Source organism: Anser anser (genome assembly GCF_964211835.1).
Source record: "Anser anser genome assembly, chromosome: 10".
NCBI classification, from domain to species: Eukaryota; Metazoa; Chordata; class Aves; order Anseriformes; family Anatidae; genus Anser; species Anser anser.
The window spans coordinates 16,293,589-16,319,943 of record NC_139730.1 but is presented as its reverse complement, the minus strand read 5'-3'; the positions used below and the strand labels follow the sequence as shown (position 1 = coordinate 16,319,943).

Here is a 26,355-nt window from a genome sequence, read left to right as displayed (position 1 = left end):
CCTGATGTTGAAAGGAAAAGCAAATAATGCTGGAATTACTCAGAAATATCTAGAAGTTGCGAACAAGTGTGATATGCTTCAGGAGTATCTTCTTGGAACATCTGAAAACTTTTTTTTAAAAGATTTGCACTATTTTAAGATTTTTCACTATTTCTTGCACTAAAAAAAAAAAAGCTAAAGAAAGAGTTGTAAAATAGGAAAAACACACTTTGCAGGTATTTTTTGTAAACACATTTGCAACTTGTTACTCCACCTAAAAGTCTTGTGAGCACATCTGCAGTTTTAAAATCAGTAGCATACAGAACACTGATGATGTTCAGGTAATCCCTAAGCATTTGGACAAGCAATTTACAATGATCCCTGTATGAAGGAAAGAAAGGAAAATGGAATTCTGCTTACGAAAATCTCATGCTCAGACTTACTGAGAAAGCTCCATAGATTTCTGACTCTGTTTAGTGCCTTGGGGGTTTGGCACTTTCAGAGCTAAATTGTTTCAAGCAAAGTACAACTTGTGAGATTACACAGGAAACACAGGAATGCCATCTCCATCTCAGAAACTCCCTGAACTGAAAACTAGGAGAGCATGCCACAGAACCACCACAATACATGCATTATGCTCCTCTAAACACCTGTTTAACGTCACAGCCAAGAGACTGGGACAGCTAGACTTGTATCCTCACACACATCCCCATGGGAATTCATTGCTCCTTCTACTGAAAGGTCATCGGGTTTTAAACACTACAGGAGGAAAAATTTTTCTAGTGAAGAAGTCCTACCTTCAGAGGATGTCTCTCTCAAGAACAGAATCTCTAATACACGCCTGTGACATTCCTTCTAGTCATGGAAAGCATTTACTTCTTATCTCCTGGAAAGGGGCTTGTGGTTGAGACATCCTTCAGGACCTGAAGCATATCAAAAAAAAGGGTACTGACAACAGACATTCTCCCTTCCCTCTTGTCCACTAGCTTTTCCAGTGGCTAATACTGTGTCAGCTGCACATGGACACGGATATCAATATTTTAGCAATTCTGTTCTGCAGTGGCATGGCAGAGGGCATCAAGTCATAGCATCAGTCAGTATTTACACATCAGCGCAAGGATCTCACCATTTTAAGTGCAGAACACTGCTGCCCTTTTTGCTACACTATTTTCAAGCAGTCACTAGATCATGAACCATAACCTTCCTGAAATAAAGGAACATTAGTACTCTTACTGAACATGTTCTTTCAGTACGTAATCTACTGTTTGCTAAAACATACCCTTGCAAAGGGTGGTGGTTCTTTGTTGTTTTTGGACTAACCACCAAAAAAAAAAATTCAAACTCAACACCTTGGATGAACTCAGCCTTCATTGCCCAAGAATTGCTGTATGATTAGTCATAAAGAGTCCCAAACATTCACATCTTTTATGTGCTTACATACTGCAAAATGCTTCTTTCAAACCTAAAGTTTTTTTTGTTTGTTTGTTTGTTTTTAATATATTCCTCAGGAATCATTTTGGGGAAAAAAGCAGGGCGTGGGGAGTATGGCTTTAAAGTCTATTTTAGCAGCTCTTTTCTGAAACAACCTGCAAAGTTTCATCTCACTTGTGACAGAGACGTTAATCAGCTAGCTCAGTTAACTCATATGAATCAATTTTTTACTGAAAAATAAATCTTACACTATTTATCTCACTTTTCAGCAAGCTAACTAATAACTAGAGCTGCAGATATTTATTGGAATAAATATTTTTATTTCAAAACCTTAAAGATCTTGGCTCTACGGTAGGACTTTCAGTGACCAGGATGCAGTCCAGAGAGAAAGTGATTAATTGCTAATCATGACAACAGCACAATTGTTTGAAACAGATGAGTGAAATGACCTGGAAATACTATTCATTGCTCACACTAGACATATTAAAATGATCCAAAAACCAGCAGAAACGCCTAAGCACTGAAACTCTCACTCATATACATGAACTATTTCAACAAGCAGAGTCAGGACACCACACGTTTTTTAACTAATTAATGACTGAGCAAGCTGGAACTAAGAGGTTCAGGCTTAAGCTAGTGAATTTATCTCTGTTTAAAGTAAAATGCAAACCAATTTCTCCATTCATCCTCTGCCCTCCACCGCCTGTCTTCAGTTAAAAAGAGTTCTTAGATTCATGTACCTTAGCTCAGATTTATTGGTACTGCTTTGTGTATTGGTCTCTAACACTATCACCACTGAACAGAGAGGAAACAAGTACACCAAATATACAGGAAATTTTTTAAAGGTGTGGGGATAAAAGAGCTTTACAGGAAGCAAATAGATCACCTGAAATAAGGAAAACGTAGCACAACACTCTCCTACAATTGCTTTCCCCCCACTACATATCAATTTTATGGTTCACAGTTCCAGTGTAGCAGGAGGCAGGGGCACTCAAGTTCCTATGAAATGTCTGTGTCTCTTTGCAGAATAGCGGTCTAAGTACAGCACGCTGCAGTAACCTGTGTTGCAAGGGAATAGCCCACAATAGTCCTAGCGTAACAATCACCTTTCCCTTGCAGATTTCTCTTGCAGCTTTACTTATACTGCATTTCCTGAGTGCGAATGTAAGAACTGCTCCGCATCAATTTTACAGACATTCAAGTAAAATTTACTGAACTAACTAAGCCCAAGACACATGACCCTATTCAACAACTGGACAAACTCCCAGTGTAGCTCTAAACATATTCGGATGTGTTTCTGGACAGCCACATAGATATAAAGAAAACGTATTACATTAACAAAAACTTTGGGCACAATCCGTGTATTAACCCTCACTCTGTACATCGATACCATGATGTTTATGACATCGTGCAGTTTTATCACAGAAAAAGTTCAAAGTAATATTTAGCTGCCAACAAAGCAAAGAACAACGTTACCATGATTCTATGATTATTTTTTGTTAAGATACAAACTCTCTCAGTAACACTTCCATCTTTTTCAGGAACTTCTTTATCCTTTATTAAGAAATAGTCTCTTCAATAGGTTAGTTGTCATGATTTCTTCATTGTGAGAAATGTACAAAATTATTTTCCTTCTTTTTGATTCTTTATTCCTATGTCTCTGAATGCCTTTATCTTCTGTCTAAGAGAGTTTTGTTTGTTGTTTTGTTTATATTTCCTACACTGTATGAAGCAATCCTTTTCTAAAAACAATGAGGCATGAGCTAATGTACTTATTATTCCCAGTATCACTGTGTTTTCCTTGTGTTATACCCTTCAGGAAAAAAACAGGTTCTTTTTTTCCCCCCACAGGACCAGTTTCCAGTGTTAGACACCACAGTCAGAAGAAATAGTGTCGGTTTTAAAAGTTGTTTAAAGGATTTACTTTTAAACACTTTTATCAGCATCTTCCCGCTATTTTCCTGTCTCTTCAGCAATCTGCATATGGTGAGTAATGACTTACCCCCCTATTTTGCTGTATTATACACAATGTGATTTAGGATTATACCTTATCATGACAGTTCAGTTTTTGGTTAAAGCTTAAGCTAATAGGAAAAATTCTGCTGATTATATGTTGATTATGACTACCTGCTTAATCTTACTTCAAAGCCATACTCACTGTTATTCCATACAGTCCAGCCATGTTGCCTTGGATGAAAGCCAAAATTCTTCCCCTCCAGTAAGACTTTCACAGAGGTCCAAAAATAATGGAGCATGGAGCCTGTAACTGTAAGGTGATAAACATCTGCAGTGCTCAGTTACAAAACAGAAACCACTAGGCATATTATGAAGATGGCTGCGTTTTGATTTTCACTTAGTTTATGCTGCTTTTTCATGCTCATGACTTACATCCATGTAGTGGTTGAGTCAGTATTGCATATGCATTCATGCTACGTGTCACAAACCTTCAGTGAAGTAAAACTAAAAAAAAAGAATTTTTAACAGTTTCCTCAAACACTGACTTAATTGTTAATTAGTCATCAAAACAACCAAAGATGATGCTACTGCAGATACAGTATTAGTAGCTAATGAAGATACAGGTGGGCTTGTTAGAGAGTAGAGGACTGCACCACGTAATTCAGTCAAGATTAAACAAAAAGAAAACACAAGCTAAGATCTGTAATGACAGGTTTGAATTTCAAAAAGCAAAACCTGCATAAGACTATCCAAATGTCATCATGTTAAAGTCTACTACATAGGAAAGCATATGTATATAATACTTACATATTTACATAAGCTTTACTAGATTTACTTTTATACCATAGGACTTCCTTGTTCACTTTTTCTCTCACTCACAGAAAAAAAGCAAGATGTGCCAGAATCCAGAGAAAAAGAACACCAAACTTTTGCCCTCTGAACACACACACTGGGAAGGTTATCATAAGGTTTTCCAAAAGCTTGTCAGTCATTTTAAAACTTTAAATATTGAAGTATGATTCTATCATTTTGTAGATAAAATATCACAACAGCGCAGTGAGTAGAAAAAAAAAAAGGTCTGAACACTCAATAAAATAGCAATCTAATTTCTTATTAGCATTGTTCAAAGGAAGCATTGATTAAATAAAAGAACAGTCCTTTTAGGAAATTTCAATTTCTAGTTGACACAAATAAACAAATTCACTTAGGCCAACACACAAAGAAAGTGGAATGCAGCACTTCACAACAGAATGACTACTGTATTTTAACACATGGAAAACTTAACAGCAAATTACCCATAGAGTACATTTAGGAACAATTTTGCTCAGTCAGTGGGAATATCACTAATTTTGTTTAGTGGCACTTCATTACCTAACTAAAGTTACTGCAACATCAGAACCAGCCTTAAGTATTTTTAGGTGGGTCTGCAAAACCATTTTTCAGGCCTCATGCAGGTAGACATTTGTCACATAATTAATCCATACAACCTTGGAGAGAAACAGCACACTGATCTTTATGTTTTAGGTGGTGTGCTATGTGTCAGTACGGATAATCACATACTTACTTGTCTTTGACAAGTTACCTATGTCATAAATCATCTTACAGCTGTGAAATACACCATTGGACACCAAGATAACAAGAGCCATCAGCCTCTCTTTGCAAATACATAGTCAGCTGAGGGTGGGAAGAGGAATAAGGGGAAGACAAGAACAAGAAAAATTATACATAACCTTTTCCTTATATAAGTCATACCTTTATCACTGATCTCTGCCCTCTCCCTAGCTCCCTCCCAGCCATTAGTAAAAGAGGATCAATTTACAAACAAAGGTTAATCTATTGGTTTTAGGTGGCAATGTTTTGGAAGGGAGGCAGATGGGGCCTACGTAACATACCCAGGGCTGTCCCATGCCAGGCAGAAAAAGCTGAGCCAGTCAGTGAAAGCAGTGGTGCCTCTGTGAAGAGGAAAAGAAAGAAAAAAAAAAGGTGAAGAAAAAAGGGAAAAAAGAGGGGAAAAAATGAAGAAAAAAAAAGCCGCCCAGTAGTGCGTGAGAGAGGAATAGGGGCTTGGAGTGAAGTGTGAGAAACAATCCTGTGGACATCAAGGCCAGTGAAGGAGGGAGGAGAGTTGCTCCAGGCAGCAGAGCAGGCATTTCACTGCAGCCCACGGAGAACTGCTCACCGAGCCCATGGGTATCCTCTGAATGAAGCTGCAGCCTGGGGAGAAAGACCCAGCACTCTCCCTAAGGTGATAGATTTGTGAATGAAGGAGTGAATCATAGAATATCCGAAGTTGGAAGGGACCCACAAGGATCATCACGTCCAACTCCTGGCACCACACAGGTCTACCCAAGAAGTCAGACCCATGTGACTAAGTGCACAGTCCGAACGCTTCTTAAACTCTGACAGAAGTTGAGCTGAGGAGTGAAGTTGAGCCTGGAAAAAAGTGGGTGGGGTGGGAGGAAGGTGTTTTAGTCTTTTCTCTACATTCAAATCTATTTTAAATAGCAGTAAGCTAAATGAATTTTCAAGTCTGTTCAGCCTCTAATTGTAAGTTGTAAGAGCTCCTCATCTTTGTCTCAACCCACAATCTTTTCCATCTTATTTTCTCCCTCTGTCCTTTTGAGGAAGGGGAGTGGGAGTGCAGCTGGAAGCCAGGCTGCAACTCAAGGGCACAAAGCTAACTTCCTGGTATCCCTTGGTGCACTCTCACTTGCAATGACTAATTCATCCTTCTGAGCTCCAGAAAAACTTTTAACTTCTAACAGTCCGTCCATCCATCCCTATTTAGATACCAGTCAGGTATTTCTGCAGGATGAAGGCCCTGATCATCTTCTGCTGCCAAGAACAATCAAAACCAAGGAATGACAGCCTTACACAAAAAACAGTTTGGTGGTCTTTTTGTCCTCCAATCAAATACTTGTTCTGTAGCCCTGTCCACTATTAGCTTTCAAAGACCTCCAGTCAGCCAGAAGCACTGAGCACTCTCACTGCAGCCTTCTCAAATGATCTGACTGAAAAAGAAAACCAAAAGTGAATAAAATTGTCCAGGTTGTCAACACTGAGTGAATTTGTAGACTTTCTTCATAGGAGGTAGCAACTTTTCCAGCCAAAAGGAAGTACTGAATCTGTCTCAGCAATGTAGGTCATTCTGTGGACAATACTGGTTCTGACTCTATGGATTAATTTCTGTGGATTATATGAAGAGAAGAATCTTTTGATTTTTCTAGCTTCGACAACTTCAGTATTGTACATAGCTGCTAAATACACACATTCTGACAAAATAATTTCAAGAAAAGCTTTAATTACTCATAACTACTTTTCTGCAAGTATCTAAGTTAGTTTTGAACACCTGAGTTAGTTAATTCAGAGCCAGAGGAGCCTAGGGATCAGTAAGCAGGACGCCACTCCAAGTACCACAAGGATGAGGCGAAAAAAAAGGGGGGGGGGGGGGGGAAGGGGGGGGCAGGGGTAGCAGTCAGCCAGAGAGGCCCGCACACAAAACTTCCCTCGGTCTCAGTGGACAGCAACTTGATAAACTGCACCGTAAGACAGAGCATAATGTAAAATGATGTGGAAACCAGCTGGGTGCCCACTTCTTTTAGGCTAGAAGTGTGGCCCTGCAAAGAAATGGCACTTCGGAAGAAGGACCACCTCTACAGATAGCCTCTGTCCTTGCTTGACAGATTCAAGCAAGATTAAAAAAAATGGAAATGACATCTCCTGCTTCTTTGACAAAGGACTGGAACATACAGAAACAATCATTTAGTGGTGCTTTTCATTGACATTTTACACACTTTAAACTCTTACTTTTTAAGATGTGTTGCTTTCTGCTTACAATTATACTTTGTGCAGGTACTTCCTTCTATTTAGCTCTTCACTATCTAGCTGACACACAAAACCCTACCACACCTGTCAGACACAGAGGTTAGATGAGAGTCATTGTGCTGTGAATATCAGATTCCTCCTACTGACACAAAGGTGCCAGAGAGCACAGAAGTTACCCATGAACTAGTAATGCCTATGACGCAGTTATCCATCACAGAGAAACCACACCACAATGCACACTACACCTCCGAATTAATCAGCAGCAAACAAGGCTGTCTCCTGTAAACTGAAAGGATAAAAAGTACTAAACCAGCAGAATGATAAAGACAACAATGCCCAGATAGTTTAAAAGTGACATTACAGCTTAGAGGTGGAGTCCTTCAAAATCTCTCCAACCTAGTCTGTTACAGACTGAACAGATTCTAACTTAAAAAAAAAAAAAAAACCAAACTCATACCTTTTGTGACCAAGCAGCTAAAACCAAAACTCTCAGTGCACACAAGCAATGGAGTGTAACACACAAGATTTTTTTGTAGTATTTACACTCTTGGCCTCAGATGACCTCTTTATTATGTTATCAGGATTTACTTCTCCTACATATTTCTTAAAAGTCATATAAAAGCAGCTCACGCTAATCTACATGCATAAAAATTCTTTCATTATATACTTTAGTAGCCATCGCTTCAGGCTAATTCCTCCAAGTTCCAAGCCAGTTCCATGTTTCTCTCTTCATTAATTCTGCTTTCCCAGGGAAAACCCTATATCCTTTTACAAGATGTGTGCAGGCGAACCCATTGTGACAATGAGCCTTGTCATCACTATCTAAAATTCCACCATGTCCTTCACCAGGTGTGGCACAATCAGCAAACAATCACATAATTTATTTTTTTTTTCTTCCCTTGGAGAAGCAAGCAGAATACTTATTTCTTCTTCACGCTCCAATGCGCTTATCTGTACCAAACCCTCAAAATTATATAATTAGAAAGGTAACAGGTCACCTTGTGATGATTTTTGTACACCATAACAGGAAAGTTAGAAAAGCACTAACTTCTGACTTGATATTTGTTATTGAAATGGAAGCAGGTATTAGAAGGCACTACACAGATGTGGCACCTAGACTTACCGGAACTCTTTTATCTCAGAGTCTTCACTGTTATGAAGAAGGCCTTGCTCTTTTATATCAGCAGAGGAATTCTGGAAATAAATAGACACACCACTGTTTTATGACAACACAGTGACCTTTAAGCCACAGATACCACTGCCAAACACTTCAACTCCCTTCTATGCTATTCCTTCACTATTTCAAGTACAAGCAACTTCAGGCCTGCAGTGTATTTCTGCAAAAAGCATACCACAAGAATCTTAGGTTATGTAACTTCTCACAGATAGTGCTGTGAAAGATCTAATGGAATATCAATACCGTTAAATCATCATTTTCTTACACTGTAAGCTACCCTCATATCTCCAGGCTATTGTTCTCTTTATGTAAATAATCATGTGGCTGCAGGTTACCCTGTAGACATTACTTGTACCATAGCATAGTATTCTTACTATACTATTGTATTATAGTATCTTTATCATACAACAGTTGTTTTACACTCACTTTTAAACAGTCACTTTTGTACTCAGAAGGAGATGTACATCATCACAAAACAAAGCCAAAGCTTTAATTTTTTTTTATTTTGTTTAGCCCACAGTTTAGAAGTTTTAGTTAAACCTGAGAGCATAAGTATCAACAGACTTTAAATATTAAATTAATATTAATAGGTTTTAATAGCTATTTAGGATGAAAACAAGTTCTTATATCTTGGACTTTACCTACAAAATATTATTTTGTGTAGGCTACCATTTCTCCCATGGGAAAAAAAAAAGCAGCTTTGCAGAAAGCATGATGTTAATTAAGTTTTATTTAATTCACTTTTCATGTTTCTTTAAGTTTTGGGATTTATTTATTTATTAAGCCTTTGACACTGTTTGGAGACCAAAGACACTATTGGCTTTAAGATTATAGCTAAGAAGACTGAAAACACATTTTTCAAGCCTCAGAATAGACTTACCAGTTGTTGACTTTTAACAAGGGATGGCTGTTTTCATGTAAAAATGTGATTGAAGAATCTTTCCAAATTTCTGAAAAAACAGCACCTCATTTCTGAATCGCAAGACCATAATTAAAAAAAAAAAAAATGCACGACAGGAATTAACTACAAAAACCCATTTAAGAACTCTTATGTGGAGTCATCACTTTTCCGGCATTTCCCATGGGAGTAAGAATTGGAGGATTTTGACCCCAACACTATGCCATTAAAAGGTACAATGCATATAGATCAGCTAGAACATTAAACCAGGAGAGACTGTTTATGGTGTTTTGCAATATGCTCTTGTTTTCCTAGTCCACCAGCTGTGGCCGTATGAAAGAGGATGTTCGCAGACTGAAATCAGAATATAGAATCAATAGAAAAACATTGCTTTAGATAAAGAAAACCCCAAGTCTACAAGGACTTGCCATTCCCCTACACAAGGCTGCAGGGATACAGCCTAGCAGAGATGACCTAAATTGGAAGAGCTGCATAGAAATGCAAAAGCTGCACTGAGAGAATTATTATTGCCCTATTGGAAAGTACTTTGTTCAGGTGAACTAACTCTCTACTGCAAGCTGAAGATAACTTAGAATCAAATTGCAGGATCAAGGAACACATATAAAATGGGACTGGCTTTTTCTGTGCCCTGAGAAAGCAATTCGCCCATAGTGTGTCTTGTTTACATTTCCCACACCTTTTCTCCCAAGGACATCGACTTTGGTACTTAGCACAAGAAAACTGACATATGGCAAATAATTTACGCATCACATTAGTGCGTTTCATAATGTCTACCAGAATTTCTGGACTGCAGACATCTAAGAGTACTTCCTGAATTAGCTAAACAAGTAATTCAACCAATAGACTCAGTGTTTAAATTGGGGAAGTAATACCTACTGTTTTCTAAAACCTGTGCAGAATTACATTTACATAATGGTTGTCAGTCCTGCTACAAGTTCTGTGTTTGATTTCTTGACATATCTGGACCTAAATAAACAGACAGATAAAGACAAACTTTTATTTGTATTTTAGAAAAATTGTCTTCCTCCGCTCACCTATGCAAATCGACCAATATTCTATCACTCCTTCATTAAAGTGCACACTTTGTGGCCCATTATTTATAAACTGGGCCCTCTTTCTTCACCCTCTGCTTCCACTGTGGAATCCTTCACTAAAGTCCTAAATGCTCCAGACCAGCAGAAAGCATGCTGCAGCTGGGCTTCCAGACTACAGTGCTGTTGCTCTCACTCCCTTGACCTGTAAATTTGCATGATGTAAATGCTGGAAAAGCAGTATAGATCCAAACTCATCTAGTAATGTCTTTTTTTTTTTCTTTTTTTTTTTTAAGTGTGTTGCACAGGATTGCATTCTAGAGGGATTTTCCTTGCTTTGTACACTAGACAGGGGTAAGATAAAATATTTTTTTTATATACCGACATAAAAGATAGACAAGAACCTCCTGTACTGATAAAACCCAAACAGCTACGCAACAAGGAGGGAGGTGACTTCCTTTTATTCACCTGTGGTTACGCTGAGAACGCCCAGCCACTGTTTCACCCTTCCCAGGAACCTGGCACCGAAGCTGTCAGGTTACTCTGCACAGGCGGCGCTGACTGAACAACTGCACCCTCCAGCAAGTCCATGCAGGAGGTCGGCCCAGGCGAGGCAAGGTGAGGCACAGGCTGGTGGCTGTGGCCGTGCAGTGCGCTGCCCCTGAGCCACATGTGTTGGAGTGGCGGGGGCATGCGGCTGTGCGAGGGGAAGCACCCAGCAGCACGGCGGCGCTGCATGCTGCTGCTCGGCTCCCTGCTGCTGGTCGTTGCCCTGGCACTGCGCAGTGTGACCCGGCCCTGCCATGATGCCCACCCCCGCTGCCGTGACCACCTCCGCCAGGCTCTGGAGCTACCCTCCAGCCGAAGGATCAACTGCTCGGGGGTTGTCAGCGGGGACGAGCAGGCGATCCAGGAGGCACTCCTCAGCAACCTGGAGACTAGAAACAAAAGGGCACCCCTGACACCCGAAGCGTACCTTAACATGACGAAGGACTGCAGCAGCTTCAAGGAGACCCGGCGCTTCATTGAGTTCCCACTGAGCAAGGAGGAGGCCGAGTTTCCCATTGCCTACTCCATAGTCATCCACAACAAAATTGAGATGTTCGAGCGGCTCCTGCGGTCTGTCTACGTGCCACAGAATGTCTACTGTGTCCACATGGACAGCAAGTCCCCAGCTGCCTTCCAGGAGGCCGTGAGGGCCATCGCCGCCTGCTTCCCCAACGTCTTTGTGGCCAGCCGCCTGGAGAACGTGGTCTATGCCTCCTGGTCACGCCTGCAGGCTGACCTCAACTGCATGCAGGACCTGCTGCAGAGCTCCGTGCCGTGGCACTACCTCCTCAACACCTGCGGCACCGACTTCCCCATCAAAACCAATGCGGAGATGGTCCGCGCCCTCCAGATGCTGCAGGGGCAGAACAGCATGGAGTCGGAGAAGCCATCGTCCTACAAGCAGCTGCGGTGGAAGTACCACCACGAAGTGGGGGATGCCATCTCCAAGACATCCACCGAGAAGCTGCCGTCACCGCTCAGCTCGCCCATGTTCACGGGCAGCGCGTACATTGCGGTGACGCGGGCCTTCGTGCAGCACATCTTCGAGGACCCCACAGTGCTGCAGTTTCTGGAGTGGGCCAAGGACACCTACAGCCCCGACGAGCACGTCTGGGCTACCCTCACCCGTGTGCCTGGCGTGCCGGGCGCCATGCCCCACAACGACAAGTTCGAGCTCTCGGACATGAACGCCCTGCCCCGCCTGGTCAAATGGCAGTACCTGGAGGGCGACACCAGCAAGGGAGCGCCCTACCCGCCCTGCACCGGCCGGTACCAGCGCGCCGTCTGCATCTACGGGGTCGGAGACGTGTCCTGGATGCTCCGGCAGCACCACCTCTTGGCCAACAAGTTCGACCCCCAGGTGGACGATGCCGCCATCCAGTGCCTCGAGGAGCACCTGCGCCACAGGGCTCTGCTCGGCGCGGGGCTCTGAGGGGAGCCGGGGCACAGCCCGCCCCGGCGGCGCCTGAGGGACGGCGGGGGAGGAGCCGCAGGGCACCTCACGGACTGGGGGCTCCTTCCGCGGTCGCTGAGGAGAAACGGCGGAGCCCCGGGGTAAGCGGAGGCCGGGGGGGCACCGGGCTCGGTGGGGGAAACGGGGGTGCTGGGGTGGGAGGGCGCAGCTCCCCCCCTTCTCTCCCTCCTCTGCCCGCGGGCATCTCCTCAGACAGGGCGCGCATCCCCGGCGGCTCCCCCCCGGCCGCCCTAAAGAAGCGGGGCCGGTGTTTTTCCCATTCTCCATCTACTGACTGTTCGCAAAAGCGACGCCAGAGCTCCTTTTTGTTTTAGAAAAGCACGGCCAGGTCGCAAGCCAGAGTGACTCCGCGTCCTGGTACGAGCACAGGTGAAACTATGCAATTGATTGTTTTTTTGTAAAGCACCTAGCACCTGCCGCGCTGCTCGGCTTAGCGTCGGTTTGCTTTTGTTTCAGGCACTTTATGGTTGTTTAACTGGTGTCAATAGCTGCTGGCCGTAAAAAAAGGTTTTTCAATAAAATCAAACACACCGAAATTGGTGGCTTCTTGGTATTCTGTGTGCTGTAGTCACCTGCGGAGAACTAACTGCTCCCAGGCAGACCATTAAATTATTTCATCCATCTGCACCCCACTTCTCCATCTGTAATACACGTGAAGGGATGCTTAAGTAGTTAACTGTGTGCTAACCTACATTTTCTAACATCTTCCTCTCTATCCCTCCCCCCAGAAAAGAAAATATTATAAGGAGTGTTCTCGGTAACGTAATTGCCACATCCAGTAGTGTGCTGGGCCTTTTAGATGAACAAAACATCTGACATTCATTTTTTCCTAAAGTTTCTTTAAGCTGAAAGATCTGTGAACTGTATTTCACCTATGTGTACTTTAACCACCTCACATTAAAGCCGGCTACTTCCTGTGGCGCCAACAGTGCTTCACTACCTAAGATGGTGAGGATTTAATTCAGTTGCCTTTAAACAATCAACAACTTTTCCCTAGTAATTTTCTTATCAGTAAGCACTCTTACCTTTATAAATTCAAAGTCTCCTGTGGAGAACAACCATTATCCAAAGAACATCTGAAGCAGTTCCACAGCTTGCTACAATTATGAACTACGCAGTTCTTTAAAACATTGATTTAAATAGGATGAGATTAAATAACTGACTTGAGAAGGCGTGCCACAGCAGTTTTGTTGGACATTCTAAAACAAACTTCATTGTAAATGCTGATTTTTAAAACAACACTGATTTCACAGCAATTGTTAAAGGCAAAACAACAACAACAATAACAACTATCAGCAAGACAAGCTGCCAATTAAACAAATACCTAACCTATCATTGGGCATTTATTTACCCAAAAAGACTGAATAAAGTAATAGAATCCTATAGAATCCTGGCTCCACTAGGAAGCTTTTTCCAAGTACTGTAAATAGAAATCAGCTGCAATAGAGATTTAAGCTTTATGCTAATCTGTTAATAGCATACAAAACTTAAAATGGTTTCAGCAGCCAATTCAGCATTAAATAACAAATATTCACCTTTGCAGTACATTCATTCAGAACAGAACTTCTATGCTAACTCAGGGCACAAACTCAAGTTTCCCAACATGAACTGCATGACTGCAACCAAGCCATAGCTGCCTATTTTGATTTTGACAGTTGGAGCTCTTTCTTTTACTGTAGATTAATATGTATTTACCCAAAGTGGTTAACTAGTCCCATTGGCTCACTGGTGGGATTGGGATACATTCACATTTCTAGACTAAATCAGGCACAGCGGGGTCAATGTGTTTGTAATTATGTGAAGGTGGTCTGTACGTTGTCTTTTTCCCTTGGAAAATAGAAAACATACATCCATAGTCATGGAAAAGAAACAAAAAACAAAAAAAGACAGCTCACTTGTCTATTCTAAGGAATTTTATCAAAACCAATCCCATCCATCAAACAAACGTCTCTAAGAAAAACTATATGTATTTCTCCAAGAACCTTCTGAGCACCTACAAAGAGTGAAAGGGTGCTTGGGGTAGGAGGGACCTCAGCCTGAAACAGTGACAGATTCCCAAAGAAGGGATCTCCAAAGTATTTTGCAAAGAAAGATTTATACTCACAGGTTACTTACAGATTTGTTATAGTAATTTTTGTCCCTGTCAGTCTGTAAATATGTATAACTTCTTTGGTTTTCTTCTCTCAGAAATACGAAGTATTGCTTGTACAGACTAAACAGTAGATGTTTTATCTATAGACAGAGACTGCCCTGACCAAAAAAAAAATTTCAGATGGAAAGAGAGGAACAAGTACCTAGATCTGAAAAATACAAAATAAGCCACTTCAGATCAGTTCCACAGTAAGTCTCTTGGCAGAGTCACAATAACTTTTCTTTTAATGTTATTACAATCTATGCTCTTCCTGATTAGAACTGGAAACAGATAATTTAACATTTGTCCACAGCTGAAAGAGCTTGTCTATTAAATATGAAGGCCTCAGTGGAACCAGCATATATACAAAAGTTTTACCTCTTCTCAGGGAGCTAGTCAAACCACATACACAAAGTATTTTTGTGCTGTAAACATACACCTATTACATCATAAAAGCAATGCCTTACAGCGTAACAAAAATGAATGAAAGGTAATTACATCAAAAGGGTTTTAAAGTATATTTAGCCTTTAAATACAGTCCATCTGCCCAACCCACCAAAAAGTTTGGTTTTTATTTAAACATGTCTAGTTTGAAAAGTTGGTTCTCAGGAATTTCTAACTCACTCTTTCCTATTTCTATTGCGAGGCTTTGCTCCCAAGCCTTTATATATGGCTTATACCATAATATTTTGAGGCAGTTGACTGTCTTCGGTGTGTTTGGTCAGTTAGACAGAAACGGGTGGAAACAGTCAGTGAGTAGCTGGACTCTCATTTGACACCTCATGGGCTGTATGGAGTCTCTGACAAAATATTTACTTTTCCAACATGATTATACTATTTTACCATCACCAACATCATTCAGAATTTTGGATTACTCACAATTTATCTCAGATAATTTGGTTCCAAAAACAAAGGCATATCTTGTGCAAATTTATTTTCAACTCACCCTTCTCCTTTCAGTAGTGACCTAATTTCTTCTGGAAGAACATGAGGCTACTCCCAAATTGAGAATGTGAACTAAGATAATAAGATTCTGACAGAGGAATGTTCACAGCATTTCCTCTTCCAAAGACATTAGAAATGTCATATTTATGAGTTCAGTCATATGTCAAAGCAGTGATACAGGAAGAAAAATTATTTATATGTCTCCTTATCATTACAAATGACAATAAAAAATATCACTCAACGCCCATATAGAACTATGTATTCCAGAGATCTCGAAGTATCTCAGAAATAAAATAAATAGCATCTTGGAAAATCAGTGATGGTGCACAAAGAAATGATGCATCTTGGCAAGGTTAGTTGCAGAACTGAAAAAAGAATAAACTTGAAATAGAGTAGGACAAACCCTAGCCCAAAGTAGTATTGGCATAACCAGAATACAGGTCCATCTTTAAAAAATAGGTTAAACGCCATATGAACTTAATCAATAAAATCCTTGGCTATCTAAATTAGAAATATAATCATATCAGAAATAGTAGAGTTAACTTGGTCTAGGGAGAGTATGAAACATCTGCTTACGGTGCTTCTGTCCACAGTCTGTTGTTAACAACCTGATTTTTAAATAAACCACCAGTTGTTTAAGGAGGAAGTACGTTGCAAATTGCCATTTGCCTTTCAAGATACTCACAGGAGGAAGGTGAAACTGTAATTCTGATGTCTAGTAACAGATGTATTCTTTTTATACTCACCTGGTATTAATTCAAGTTTTTTTTCACTTTCTTCTTACAAGAACAACCTAATGTGAGCTGAAACTGGCATAATATATATTTAAACAGAAGGTCCGTAAACAGGTCTTCTTAACTATATTCAGGAGGGTCTACTTCCTTCTTGCTTTGCATTTCTTTCATATTTTATATGGTCTTCTCTGAAGCATTCTATAATAAAGAAATGGGTCAATGGAAATAAATTCAGAGTAAAACAGGTATTAAATTCTGAAAAAAATAGAAGCAAACACGACCTATAGAAACAAAATATTGGTAAAATATTTTCTGTTATAAATAAAGTTGATTCAGCCATTGATTACTATACCATAATATGTTTAATTTATACAGTAAATTTGTCTCTGAGCAAAGCTATTTTCCTAATGAAGGATTCCCTCTAAATCATTGAGGCTGAAGTCCAGATCTCCTAGTACTGTCTTACTGAAGTTAACATGTTCTTTACCACGCTCCTACTTGTCTTCTTTTTTTTTTCCCCGAACATTTCCCCCAGGAACTTTTAGAGCACCAAAAACCAAAACCAAGTCACTAGTACTGTAACTGAAATACTACTTCCTGTGCCACTGAGGATCCTCAAAAGCAAATATCCATGTATTGCCAGTACCTCTTATCTACTTCATTGTACCTAATAGTCATTGTGTCACATTACAAAATGACCCTGACTAAACTTGTCTTCTGGAAATTTGTCATAAATCTTTCCTGCTCTGTACTTACTGTTCTTCCTTGATTTGTCTTTCATAACATTTGAAGTGAGATATTCACATCCCTGACTAAGTAAACAGCTTGCTTTAGCTAACATCCGGTTTTATGCACTTTAGAAATTAACATAATCCCTTTTCCTCATAGAAGCTGTGTTTACACAGGCAGTGACCCATAGCCACTTTTACGGATTTATTTCCTTTTTCTCACTTTTTTTTTCCTTAAGTTTCTTTCTAAATAAAAACATCCACTCCAGCTCAAGTTCAAGATGCAAAGGTATCTTTTGCTTTTTTTCCACTAGGTGGAAGTCACTGTGACCTTTATAAAATAAATTGACAAAAAAACAACAAATAAGCAAACAAATCCGTAACAATAGGAAGAACTGAACACGTAGCAGCAAGCAAACTGATGCTGTAGCGAGTGAGATAGTTTGTCTTCTGCTGGACATTAAGATAGCTTAGTACAACAAATGTTCAGTTAATACTTTAAGGTAAAAGTTCAACCAATCTCCTGAGATCACAAAGCACGTCAATCATATGAACATGGAGGGATTAGCAGAAATTCAAACACAGGAAACAGCAAACGGCCAGAAAGGTATGAAGGAGAGTACAGTAATAAAAAGCAGGAAGAATACTGGCACCAAAACCCTTTACCTTCTCTTTGTCCCACTCTCCATCAGTGAACTGAAATAGCCTCCACAGAAACAGTAGATCAGGGGCCTGGACAAACACCATCCCAGAAATGTGGTTAGAGCTGAGAACTGTGCTGCCAAGCCAGTGTCAGAGCTTGTCTTGGCAGCTGTGAGGTTTAGCAGGAATTAACTCCTCCAGAGGCATAGGCAAACTTCTCTTCTGCAGTGAGCAGGCAGCAGTCTTCATGCCACAGGCAGGTACTCTTTAAGGCATTCCTGGAGCAATTGAGGAAATCAAAAAGGTTATTTCCAATAATTATTTATGCTTCAGTATGCCTCAAGTGTTTTCTAAAGAGATAGCAGAGTTAACAGGGTAAACAGCTTATGCTGCTTGGGGAGTTCAAGAAAATTAGATAGCCTACAAAAAGGGGGGTGGGAGGTGTATACCCTTATGCATGTTCTTTCTTCACATACACAAAATCAACACTAACATCTGCAGCTTTCAAAAGTATATTCACTGAACAGACAGACATCAAAGAGTGGCAGCGGGAGCTCTTGCACTGTAACATAACCATGCAAAGAACAAGGGTGCCAAATACTTCTCCACTGCATATGCAGATTGCCTTTTGGCTCTCAAGAAAAACAGACCGCAAGAGTGAACTACAGGATTGATTACAAAAAGCTGAAGTATTCATAGTCTGTATGCATCCAGATTTGATCCATGTCACAGAAATGTCCCGCAGATGCAAGAACATCAGATACCTGCATTGCCTAACGGTGCACTGTCATGAAGCAAAAATATGAGGATTATGCAAGTTAATTTTAGGAACAGTAAGTAGTCGAGCTTAAAACAAACTATTTTTGCAAGCTAAATTCAGAACACTTGGAAAACAAGGATTCCACCATGAGAGTGGAAAACAAGTGGTTTTCAGAACAACAGCTTGATGCATTTGCAGTAACCAGAACTATCCTATGTCATCAGACAATTTTACACAGAGATACTAAAACAGAATCCAAATGTCAAAGAAAACTTCTAATACCACTGATAACTGCCCAGGCAGCAAAACTATAAACATCAAGGTACGTTTGCCTTTCCTTCCTTCAGTTTTTGCCTGTAACTTCTCTTTTCCTGGTGTTCTGTACGAATGGGCCTTCGGACTTCCAGCTGCAGAGATGAAAGGAGTGTCTTAGGTTATAGAAGCACATGCTTGTTTGTCCATTTGTTTCCACTCATTTGTATGCTGTTTCATCTAAAATGTTCCCTTGCTCCCAATTTGTCTATGCTTTCTATCTTTTCACACAGATAACACAGATTCTCGCAGTGCACAGTCCCTTCTTTATCACTGTGCCAGAAACAGATTCTTGTCCCCAGTCATTCCAGTTCCTCCAAAATCTTTCAAGTCTGTTGTACGTTTCTTTTAAAACTACATTACTATTAGCAAAAGAAAAATCTCAGTTCAGAAGCATCTGTAACAACATATTTTTAATCCGTGTTGTTTTTTGCCACTCACTTAACTCAGGCCAAACACCAGGCTAATTAAGAACATCAGTCACACTTAAGCATTTGCACATTTTTCCACTACAGAAAAACTTGAGTGCTTTAAGTATAGTGCATTTAAATTCATTTCAGAATGCCCATCTCCTTTTCAAATGCTTCCATGCTTTCAAAGGCAAGGCAACATTCAGATCTCAGTATTCAAGCGAATGGGAACCACCAGGTAAGTAGAGTATACTGTTAAGAGTCTTACTGTTATGTGTCACTACAGAGGATACCAAATCATCGTATCCTTCTCCAAAGAACCAGGTCTAGATCTCTTGTGAAACTCTTGCTTCTTCTTGTTTCCTGTTTTTAAAAAAGTCAGTAAAATTGTCTTGAATTTTTGAACTTTATCATTTCTGGTCCTGCTCACATTGATTTGAATGTCAACAGTTACTAAGTAGCAGACATCTTTGCCATCAAAATTATTTCTCCTTTTTTGTCTGCCATTTTTCATAGCATATATACACATTACACAATTTGCTTTCTCAGTTACATATTTCCTTTCAACTAGCAGCTGAAGTAGGACTAAGCATGGGAGCGCTCACAGAGCAGTATTCAAATGTTGAAAGGCAAGAGAAATCAGACGGAGTAGTATGAAGGAAATGCAAACAAATGTATTCCATACAAAAAAAATCACATCAGTGTAATGCTGCTTCTCTATTAAATCTGTTTTTAATGGAAAAAAGACTAGTAAGTATGCTAATGCAGACTTAATTGGAACAAAAGCTGATGTATATTTATTTGTACTAGGAGGGAGGCTACCAAGTCTTGGAGGTTGAGAAGTTTCTGTCCAGAGACAGGAAGACTGCAGGGTTGAAGGTAGGAACAGCAAACACATTCAAGAGGGATGAAATTCATTTTCTAGATGATTATTAGAGGGGGGAAGACAAGCAAACGAACAAACAAACCAGTTAAACCTAGAAGATTGAGTATGATGGAGAAAAAAACAGAAAACCATACCTCTGCATCCTTTGAGATGATAACCTCAGCACATACTGTACTGCTCAAATAAGAGCAATTGTCTGTTCTTTTGGTTTCAAAATCAGTTACATACCGATCTGCAGCTCACAGAAGACATTTAGCAGAGATATAAGACAAAAAATTAGTCATAAATGTAATACTTGGAGCAGTCTACTACGTAAGTCTGTGAAGTCTTTTCTCACTTAACAAGAAAAATCTCTTGCCTGTAGAAGAGACTCCAGGTCTGGAGCATGGAAGGATCCTTGTTTTCCCTCAACGATCAGCACTTTTGATCAAGAGCACTAAATTTCATGTTTTAAACACCTTCTAAATGTCATTTCCAGGTCACAGTGGGGTAAGGCAGAGGTTGCCACAGAGGCAACGGTTTCAAAACTAGCCTAGATTGTTTTGGCTGTACCTCGGAAAAATGAGTCAGGGAAGGCAGCTTTCAGTCAAATGTTTGCTTCTCATTTCTGCTAATAGAAATAATAAGAGAGAATTTAATGTTTTCACTTAATGCCATGATAAGGCAGGTGAGCTACTAGGCAGTTTTAATATGTTCAGAACATGTTAAAAGAGGGAGGCAGACATTATCCCAGCCCCCCTCCCCCAAACATACATCCTTTGATGACCGAAGACAGGACTTAGAGATCTATAATAGACTGGAAAAATGTTAAAGGAAATACTAAAACTTTATTAGTTTAATTAACAGACTCAACCACTAACATATGGAAGAATATTTCAACATACAAATTATGCTTCAGTTTTGGCACAAAGATTTAGACTGATTTAAAAAAAATAATTACTCCATGAATGTTTTTTTTGTATAATTCCCAGTTTCTAATAATCTGTAAGTAGTTTACTGTCAAAAATAAATGAATTTACACAGCCAAAACAGCTAGCATTCCTACAACCACACTGGGACATGCTGTTAAGTCAGACATAGAAGCTGTATGTTACATTCCTACTTATAGTGCAGTAACTATTTTAAGGGTCTCTTGATTGGAGTTACTTAGTGGTATATTTAAATCTAAAGAACACAGTTATCCATTTGAAATCTCTAATTTCATAGCTCAACTCTTGTTGAGATCCTGATTGCCAGGTGCTCAATTAAATGAATTCCACATAAAAATCTATTAGATAAACATGAAAATAAGCAGCACTAACATCTGTTGAGAACGTAGTGCAGTCTTAACAGTCTTTGACTCATGAGCTGTGCAATAATATTTTAATATTCAGGTTAGTGTATTATTAGCATAGTGTACCATGATATTTACAGATACCTATTATCTATCTAATAATAGATAGATGTAAGATATATGCAGATAGCTATTATCTATTTATGGATAGAAAGATGCAGTAACAAACAGACAAGTATAATGACCAGCATGAGCTGCTAAGTTTTTGTTGATGTTCTCTAACATTATTTTTAAACAGCCATTTCTTGCGGTCCTATTCAATGCAACCATATTCAGATCAGAACCCTGGAACTGAAAGCCTTTTACATTTGCAACATTACTCAAAACACATTCAGACAATATTGGGAGAACATATTACTGTCTGTTCCTACATAAAGTTTTCCAATGATCACTCATTCATTCACAAGTTTTTAAATAAAAGTTTATTAGAGAAATTATTTTGAACAAAAAAAGGCAACAGTATCTGTTGTAATTTTTTTTTTAAAAAAAAGTAACATCGTGTTCTTCATGCCCCATGTGGTGAACTGAAGAAATGCTACAGGTATTTCTTCCACTGTTGTTCTGTGATCCTTTCTTAGTATGGATTAACTCACATTTGCATCACAAGAATCAAGTATGAATACAGTCCCTTTCCATGCTTCTCTCCAGAAAGTGCTGCATATTAACAGAAAATATTGCAGGCAAACCACAGTTCTATTCATTCGGCAGTATTGGAACCAGTGTCTGGAAATGAAAAAAAGAAAGCGTGAGTTATACATACCCACACTATAGAGTTAAGCTAAAAAGAACCAGTACCTAATACCTTCTCTAATACCTTCCCCAAACTCAACAGCATCCCCCAAGCATTTTAGAACAGAACATATTCTGTACCTAAGTAGTTCCTTCCACTGTTATCAATGTGAGGCATGAACTGCTTGTGCTCTTTCACTTCGTTTAGCAACACTGAAAAGGGCCAGTGCAAAACTTCAAGGTTGTGCACACACATCATTTGCTATTATGGCACCAAAAATCCACGAAGCTTTGCTGTAACTCAGTGATATACACTTTACTGCAGTCACAAGCACATCTTGCTAAGTCACATGATCTATTGAAGAGAAAACTTTTAGCACATCCTATAACATAAGCTCCTATAGAGTGTGTGCTACTGTATATGTCTTAGGCATTTTTAAATGTGAGAATCAATACGACCCTCATTAAAACAACTGAGAGCAATTCTCTGTTCTGAACTTTTGTCAGAAGCACCAACTGACACCAACGCCATTTCTGGTATTACTACCAGTACTGCTTTCTTGTTCTTAGTGCTATAGCAAAAAGAATACTTATCTTTGGGTATAGGGAAAGACAAGTCAATGTCTACTACAGTGTTTCTTTAGCAAGTCAACTCTTTGTGTAAAAATGGCTGAAATTGTAATAGCAACTTTAAATCACCCAGTTCTTTACATCTTATCTGCATCCTTCAGCGACTGTGAACATTATTAACAAATTGAAAATAAGGTTTCCTCTACTAGCTAAAGTGAGCACACAAAAATAAACAGAGTATGATTGTATGCTTGCCTAATACCAGAAGTTGAGAAAACAATAAATTCTGTCAGCTGTTTAGAACTACAACTGGACATGACCAATGTAATCATGCCAGGATCCAAGAAGCCATGAGGAACTTGTGTCAGAAGTCTAGGATATGCTTAACTTTCCATTCTCATATCTTCCTTTTAGCATCCCTTCGCTCCTCCCCGTGAAACTGGCACCTTTTCACACATCATTAATGACATTGTGCCACATTGATAGTTAAAAGTTATAAGGCAGCTTGCCACAAAAGTCACTAAATGATTTTTTTCCAGTAAAGAATTTCAAGCAACATCGACAAAAAGTAATGTTGTCAAGCAGGTATGGAACAAACTCCTATAAGCAGTGTACATACAGTGGGCCTGTTGAGCAATACATGTTACATAGTATGATCTGCACTGCCAGCATAAGCTTTTCATGTGCTTGGGTCCCCTACTATCAAATCCAGCACCCAATCGCTTCAACTGTTTTCTCAGACAATTGCTTGCGCAGACTCATGAAGCAGTCTGGTTCAGATAAAATATGGTGCTGTTCTAACAAACAGGTTAATACTACAGAAATCACCACAGGAATTCAAACCAGATTACTTTTGACTTTGTAATTGCTGTAGTGGTAGTAGTTCAACAACAGATGTCCAGCAGTCTCACACATTCCTGTTTCAGTGTTTGGCAATAAGAGAAGCATTCAGCTTTCTTTTGTTTCATTTCTCATTATATGTAAAATGGAGTTCAGAGCCCTACTTCTTGTCCGAAAATGCAATCAGTCTTGCCTTAATTGGGCATTTGGTCAAATCTTTCTATAAACGATCAAGTCTTGTGTCTCAGCTTAATTATATCATAGTCCATACTTACTTTTTCCATCACATGCTACAATTTTCACTTTATCCACTTTCACAAGTTCAGTGACCTCCCTAAACTCAACATCATTCAGTACAAATGTCCACACGTTGTCACAGAACCTGTATGTATTCAGAGACCCCTTTAAAAAGACAAGAGACATTTTCTATAGGAAGCATACCGAAAATATGATGTTTACTGTTTACAGAACTACATACCTTCTAGAGCTATAAATCAGTTAACCATAAAGCCAACTGTCAACATGAATACATGCAAACATAGCAAACAAGCAATTGAAGAAAACTGTAGTTTAAATGCCCTCCAGTGGCCGAAGTTTTCAAGACCACATTGTGATGTTACACCTACACAAAGGGAAGCTTCATAAGCATGCTAAGGCAGCTTGTACCTTTTCTAATGTGTATAAAGGATCTGTATAACTTACTTCAGTATCAGAAAACATTTTTTAAAATATGGGATATAAAAAAAACTCAGTAACAGCAGTGATCGTAACAACATGCAAATTCTGCAACAGTGTAAATAAAAAATTAATGACAAAACATAGGTATGTGGCATAAAGGGGTATCCCCCTACATTTCATAAATTACTGAATATGTTGATATGCACACCTTCTGGCCTTCATCTTCCCCTATTTTAAATTGATTCTCTTGGAACTTAAGTTCCACATAAAATTTTTAGTTCTCTACTTAACGCATCCTTAACACTTTTCTACACCACATTACGTATACAAGGAAAAAAAAATCTCTAACATGTCTATATGGAAAAATAATTTAAAATCCTAAAAGCACACTTCGTTAACTATATTCTGCATAGACTGCAGAAGTATTAGGACAACAGTATTTTCTCAAAATTGCAATCAAATTGACATAATTTGCTGGCTGTCTGACATTAATTAGGGTGGGTGGCTGAAAAAAAAAGAAAAACTTATTTTTCTGTGACATTTACAGAATATAGATGCAAAATCATTCAGTGATTTGCATAAGGGTAAATCTACAACTCTTTTCATATCAGAGCTGCGGATGAAAATCTGGCTTTATCTCACTTCTGCAAGGTACAACTGAGAGAAGCAAAAGTCTCTCCATTTACAAGACACCGAGGATGGCAAATGCTACCCATCAAAGCATTTCCCTCTTCTCCTTCCTCTGTTTTCATCTGACCAAATCTCTGGTTTTGATTTTTGCGTTCCTCCAAAAGTTTTCTGGTTTAATAGTAAGAGAACAAGCTTTACAATCACACATACAACATGCGTGTAGGTAGTCATATCTCAGAGTAAAAAAGAACCTTTGTAAGTTTCCACTTACAGCACAGTTTTTACCGACATTCTGCATTAACATGCAATTGCTGTAGCTCACCAGAACTTTGATGTGAAGTTATCTTACCCTGAAATTGACTCTGTTCCGGACTCGTTGTGCCAGTGCTGAATTGATAGCTTTATCAAACTGAAGTAGCACCTGAAGGGCCAGCTGAGGAGTGATCTGCTGCGACTGAAGTGGTTTAAAAAAAACAAGTTAACTCAAAAAATGCACTAAAAGTTAAAAACATTACTACAAAGTTTACACGAAGCAGTTCTCTAGAAGAATGCTTTACAGAAATATTATGTTCTTGTATTTATTTCATTTTTCCCGTTTTAACTTTGGGAGAGGAAGCAATGTGCTAAGAGAATTATTTGTGCTATACAAAGATTTCGACTGAGAAACAATCATTGGAAACAAGCATAAGAGGAGGAAACCGACGGCAGTGTTCTGGATTCATCTGGCTGTCCATTTACTGGGCGGAGCGACAGGGAAAAATGCCGCTTTAAAAACACACACTTTCCTTTGTCTGGAACGTTAAGCTGAAGCCTTCCCACGTGAACAGAGCGCTAACAGCGGCTGACTTCGGCCGGTAAGCTTTCCAACACGGCCCATGAGCACCCACAGCACCACCACTGGGCCGTCTGAGCTGCCCTAGCCCTCCCTCTCCAGCCCAGCGCGCAGCCCCCGCGGCCCGGCTCGCCCGCACCTGTATGAGCTCGTCCAGGCTCTCCTGCAGGCTGTTCCCCAGCGTGGTGTTCCTGTACAGCTGGTACGCCATGCTTCACTGCGGCGGGCCGGCCACCCTCCTGCTCAGCCACGGCTCCGGGCGCCTGCTGCGTCCTCGCTCTCATCAAAAAAACGAGAGGAAGCGGACCTGGAAAACACAGCGCGGCCCTCACTGCACTGCACGGCGCCGAGCACCCACCGACGAGGGAGGGAGCCCGGCACCGCGCCGCCAGGGCCGCGCTCGGCTCCCCGTGGGACCCCTCAGGGCCCCCCGCGCCCCCCACGCGGCCCCGGCCTCACCCGCCCCGAGCGGCCGGACGAGGAGCGGCGCGGCCCGGAAGCGGAAGGCCGAGGGAGGAGCTCGGCCCCCAGGGGCTTGGGGAGGGGAAAGGGGGCGTTCAACGGCCTGCGGGTTGGTAACGGCCGAAGCCCTGAGGGAAGACATCCAGACCTCTTTCAAAAGCATTTATTGCGTTTAGGTTTCCCCACGTAACGTTCGCAATGAGGGCTAGCAGCTAGCACGTTCAGACGTGTTTATCGCAGTACTCCGTGACGCCATGGGAGCAGAAAAGAGACGTTAATTTAAAAGGGAGTTATAATACATTAAGAGGTAGGTGAAGAGCCCTGTACTTGGGTGGTTTTATATTCAAGGGGCAAAGGAAAATACCATCAAAGCTTCAAAGAGTACATATGGT

At 40.2% G+C, this 26,355-nt stretch overlaps 3 protein-coding genes across 21 annotated transcripts in view; 1 reads left to right on the top strand and 2 right to left on the bottom strand.

The window, feature by feature from the left end:
• Positions 1 to 11,426, bottom strand: part of OTUD7A (OTU deubiquitinase 7A) — a 150,083-nt gene extending 138,657 nt beyond the window's left edge. For 6 of the 9 annotated variants that reach the window (XM_083850982.1, XM_083850983.1, XM_083850979.1 and 3 more), the window contains exons 1-4: positions 11,295 to 11,426; positions 8,315 to 8,385; positions 3,569 to 3,676; positions 777 to 902 (exon numbers count right to left, since the gene is read on the bottom strand). The gene's annotated coding sequence lies outside the window, so the exon portion shown is untranslated. The remainder of the gene's footprint in view (positions 1 to 776; positions 903 to 3,568; positions 3,677 to 8,314; positions 8,386 to 11,294) is intronic. The other 3 variants (XM_083850993.1, XM_083850996.1, XM_083850997.1) reach the window with 3 other exon arrangements.
• Positions 9,249 to 26,355, top strand: part of GCNT3 (glucosaminyl (N-acetyl) transferase 3, mucin type) — a 42,996-nt gene continuing 25,889 nt past the window's right edge. For 3 of the 11 annotated variants that reach the window (XM_083851053.1, XM_083851047.1, XM_083851049.1), the window contains exon 1: positions 9,249 to 19,882. In XM_083851053.1, coding sequence (XP_083707179.1) covers positions 10,989 to 12,299 — 1,311 coding nt within the window. In that variant the 5' untranslated portion in view covers positions 9,249 to 10,988 and the 3' untranslated portion in view covers positions 12,300 to 19,882. Of the gene's footprint in view, positions 20,937 to 26,162; positions 26,271 to 26,355 lie in introns of those variants that run through there. The other 8 variants (XM_083851048.1, XM_083851050.1, XM_083851051.1 and 5 more) reach the window with 8 other exon arrangements.
• On the bottom strand, positions 21,622 to 26,094 carry GTF2A2 (general transcription factor IIA subunit 2). The gene is made up of 5 exons (XM_083851082.1): positions 25,961 to 26,094; positions 25,641 to 25,808; positions 25,019 to 25,123; positions 23,637 to 23,763; positions 21,622 to 21,945 (listed from the first exon to the last, which is right to left on the bottom strand). Exons 2-5 carry the CDS (start codon positions 25,710 to 25,712, stop codon positions 21,920 to 21,922), a joined length of 330 nt encoding a protein of 109 aa, XP_083707208.1. The 5' UTR covers positions 25,713 to 25,808; positions 25,961 to 26,094; the 3' UTR covers positions 21,622 to 21,919.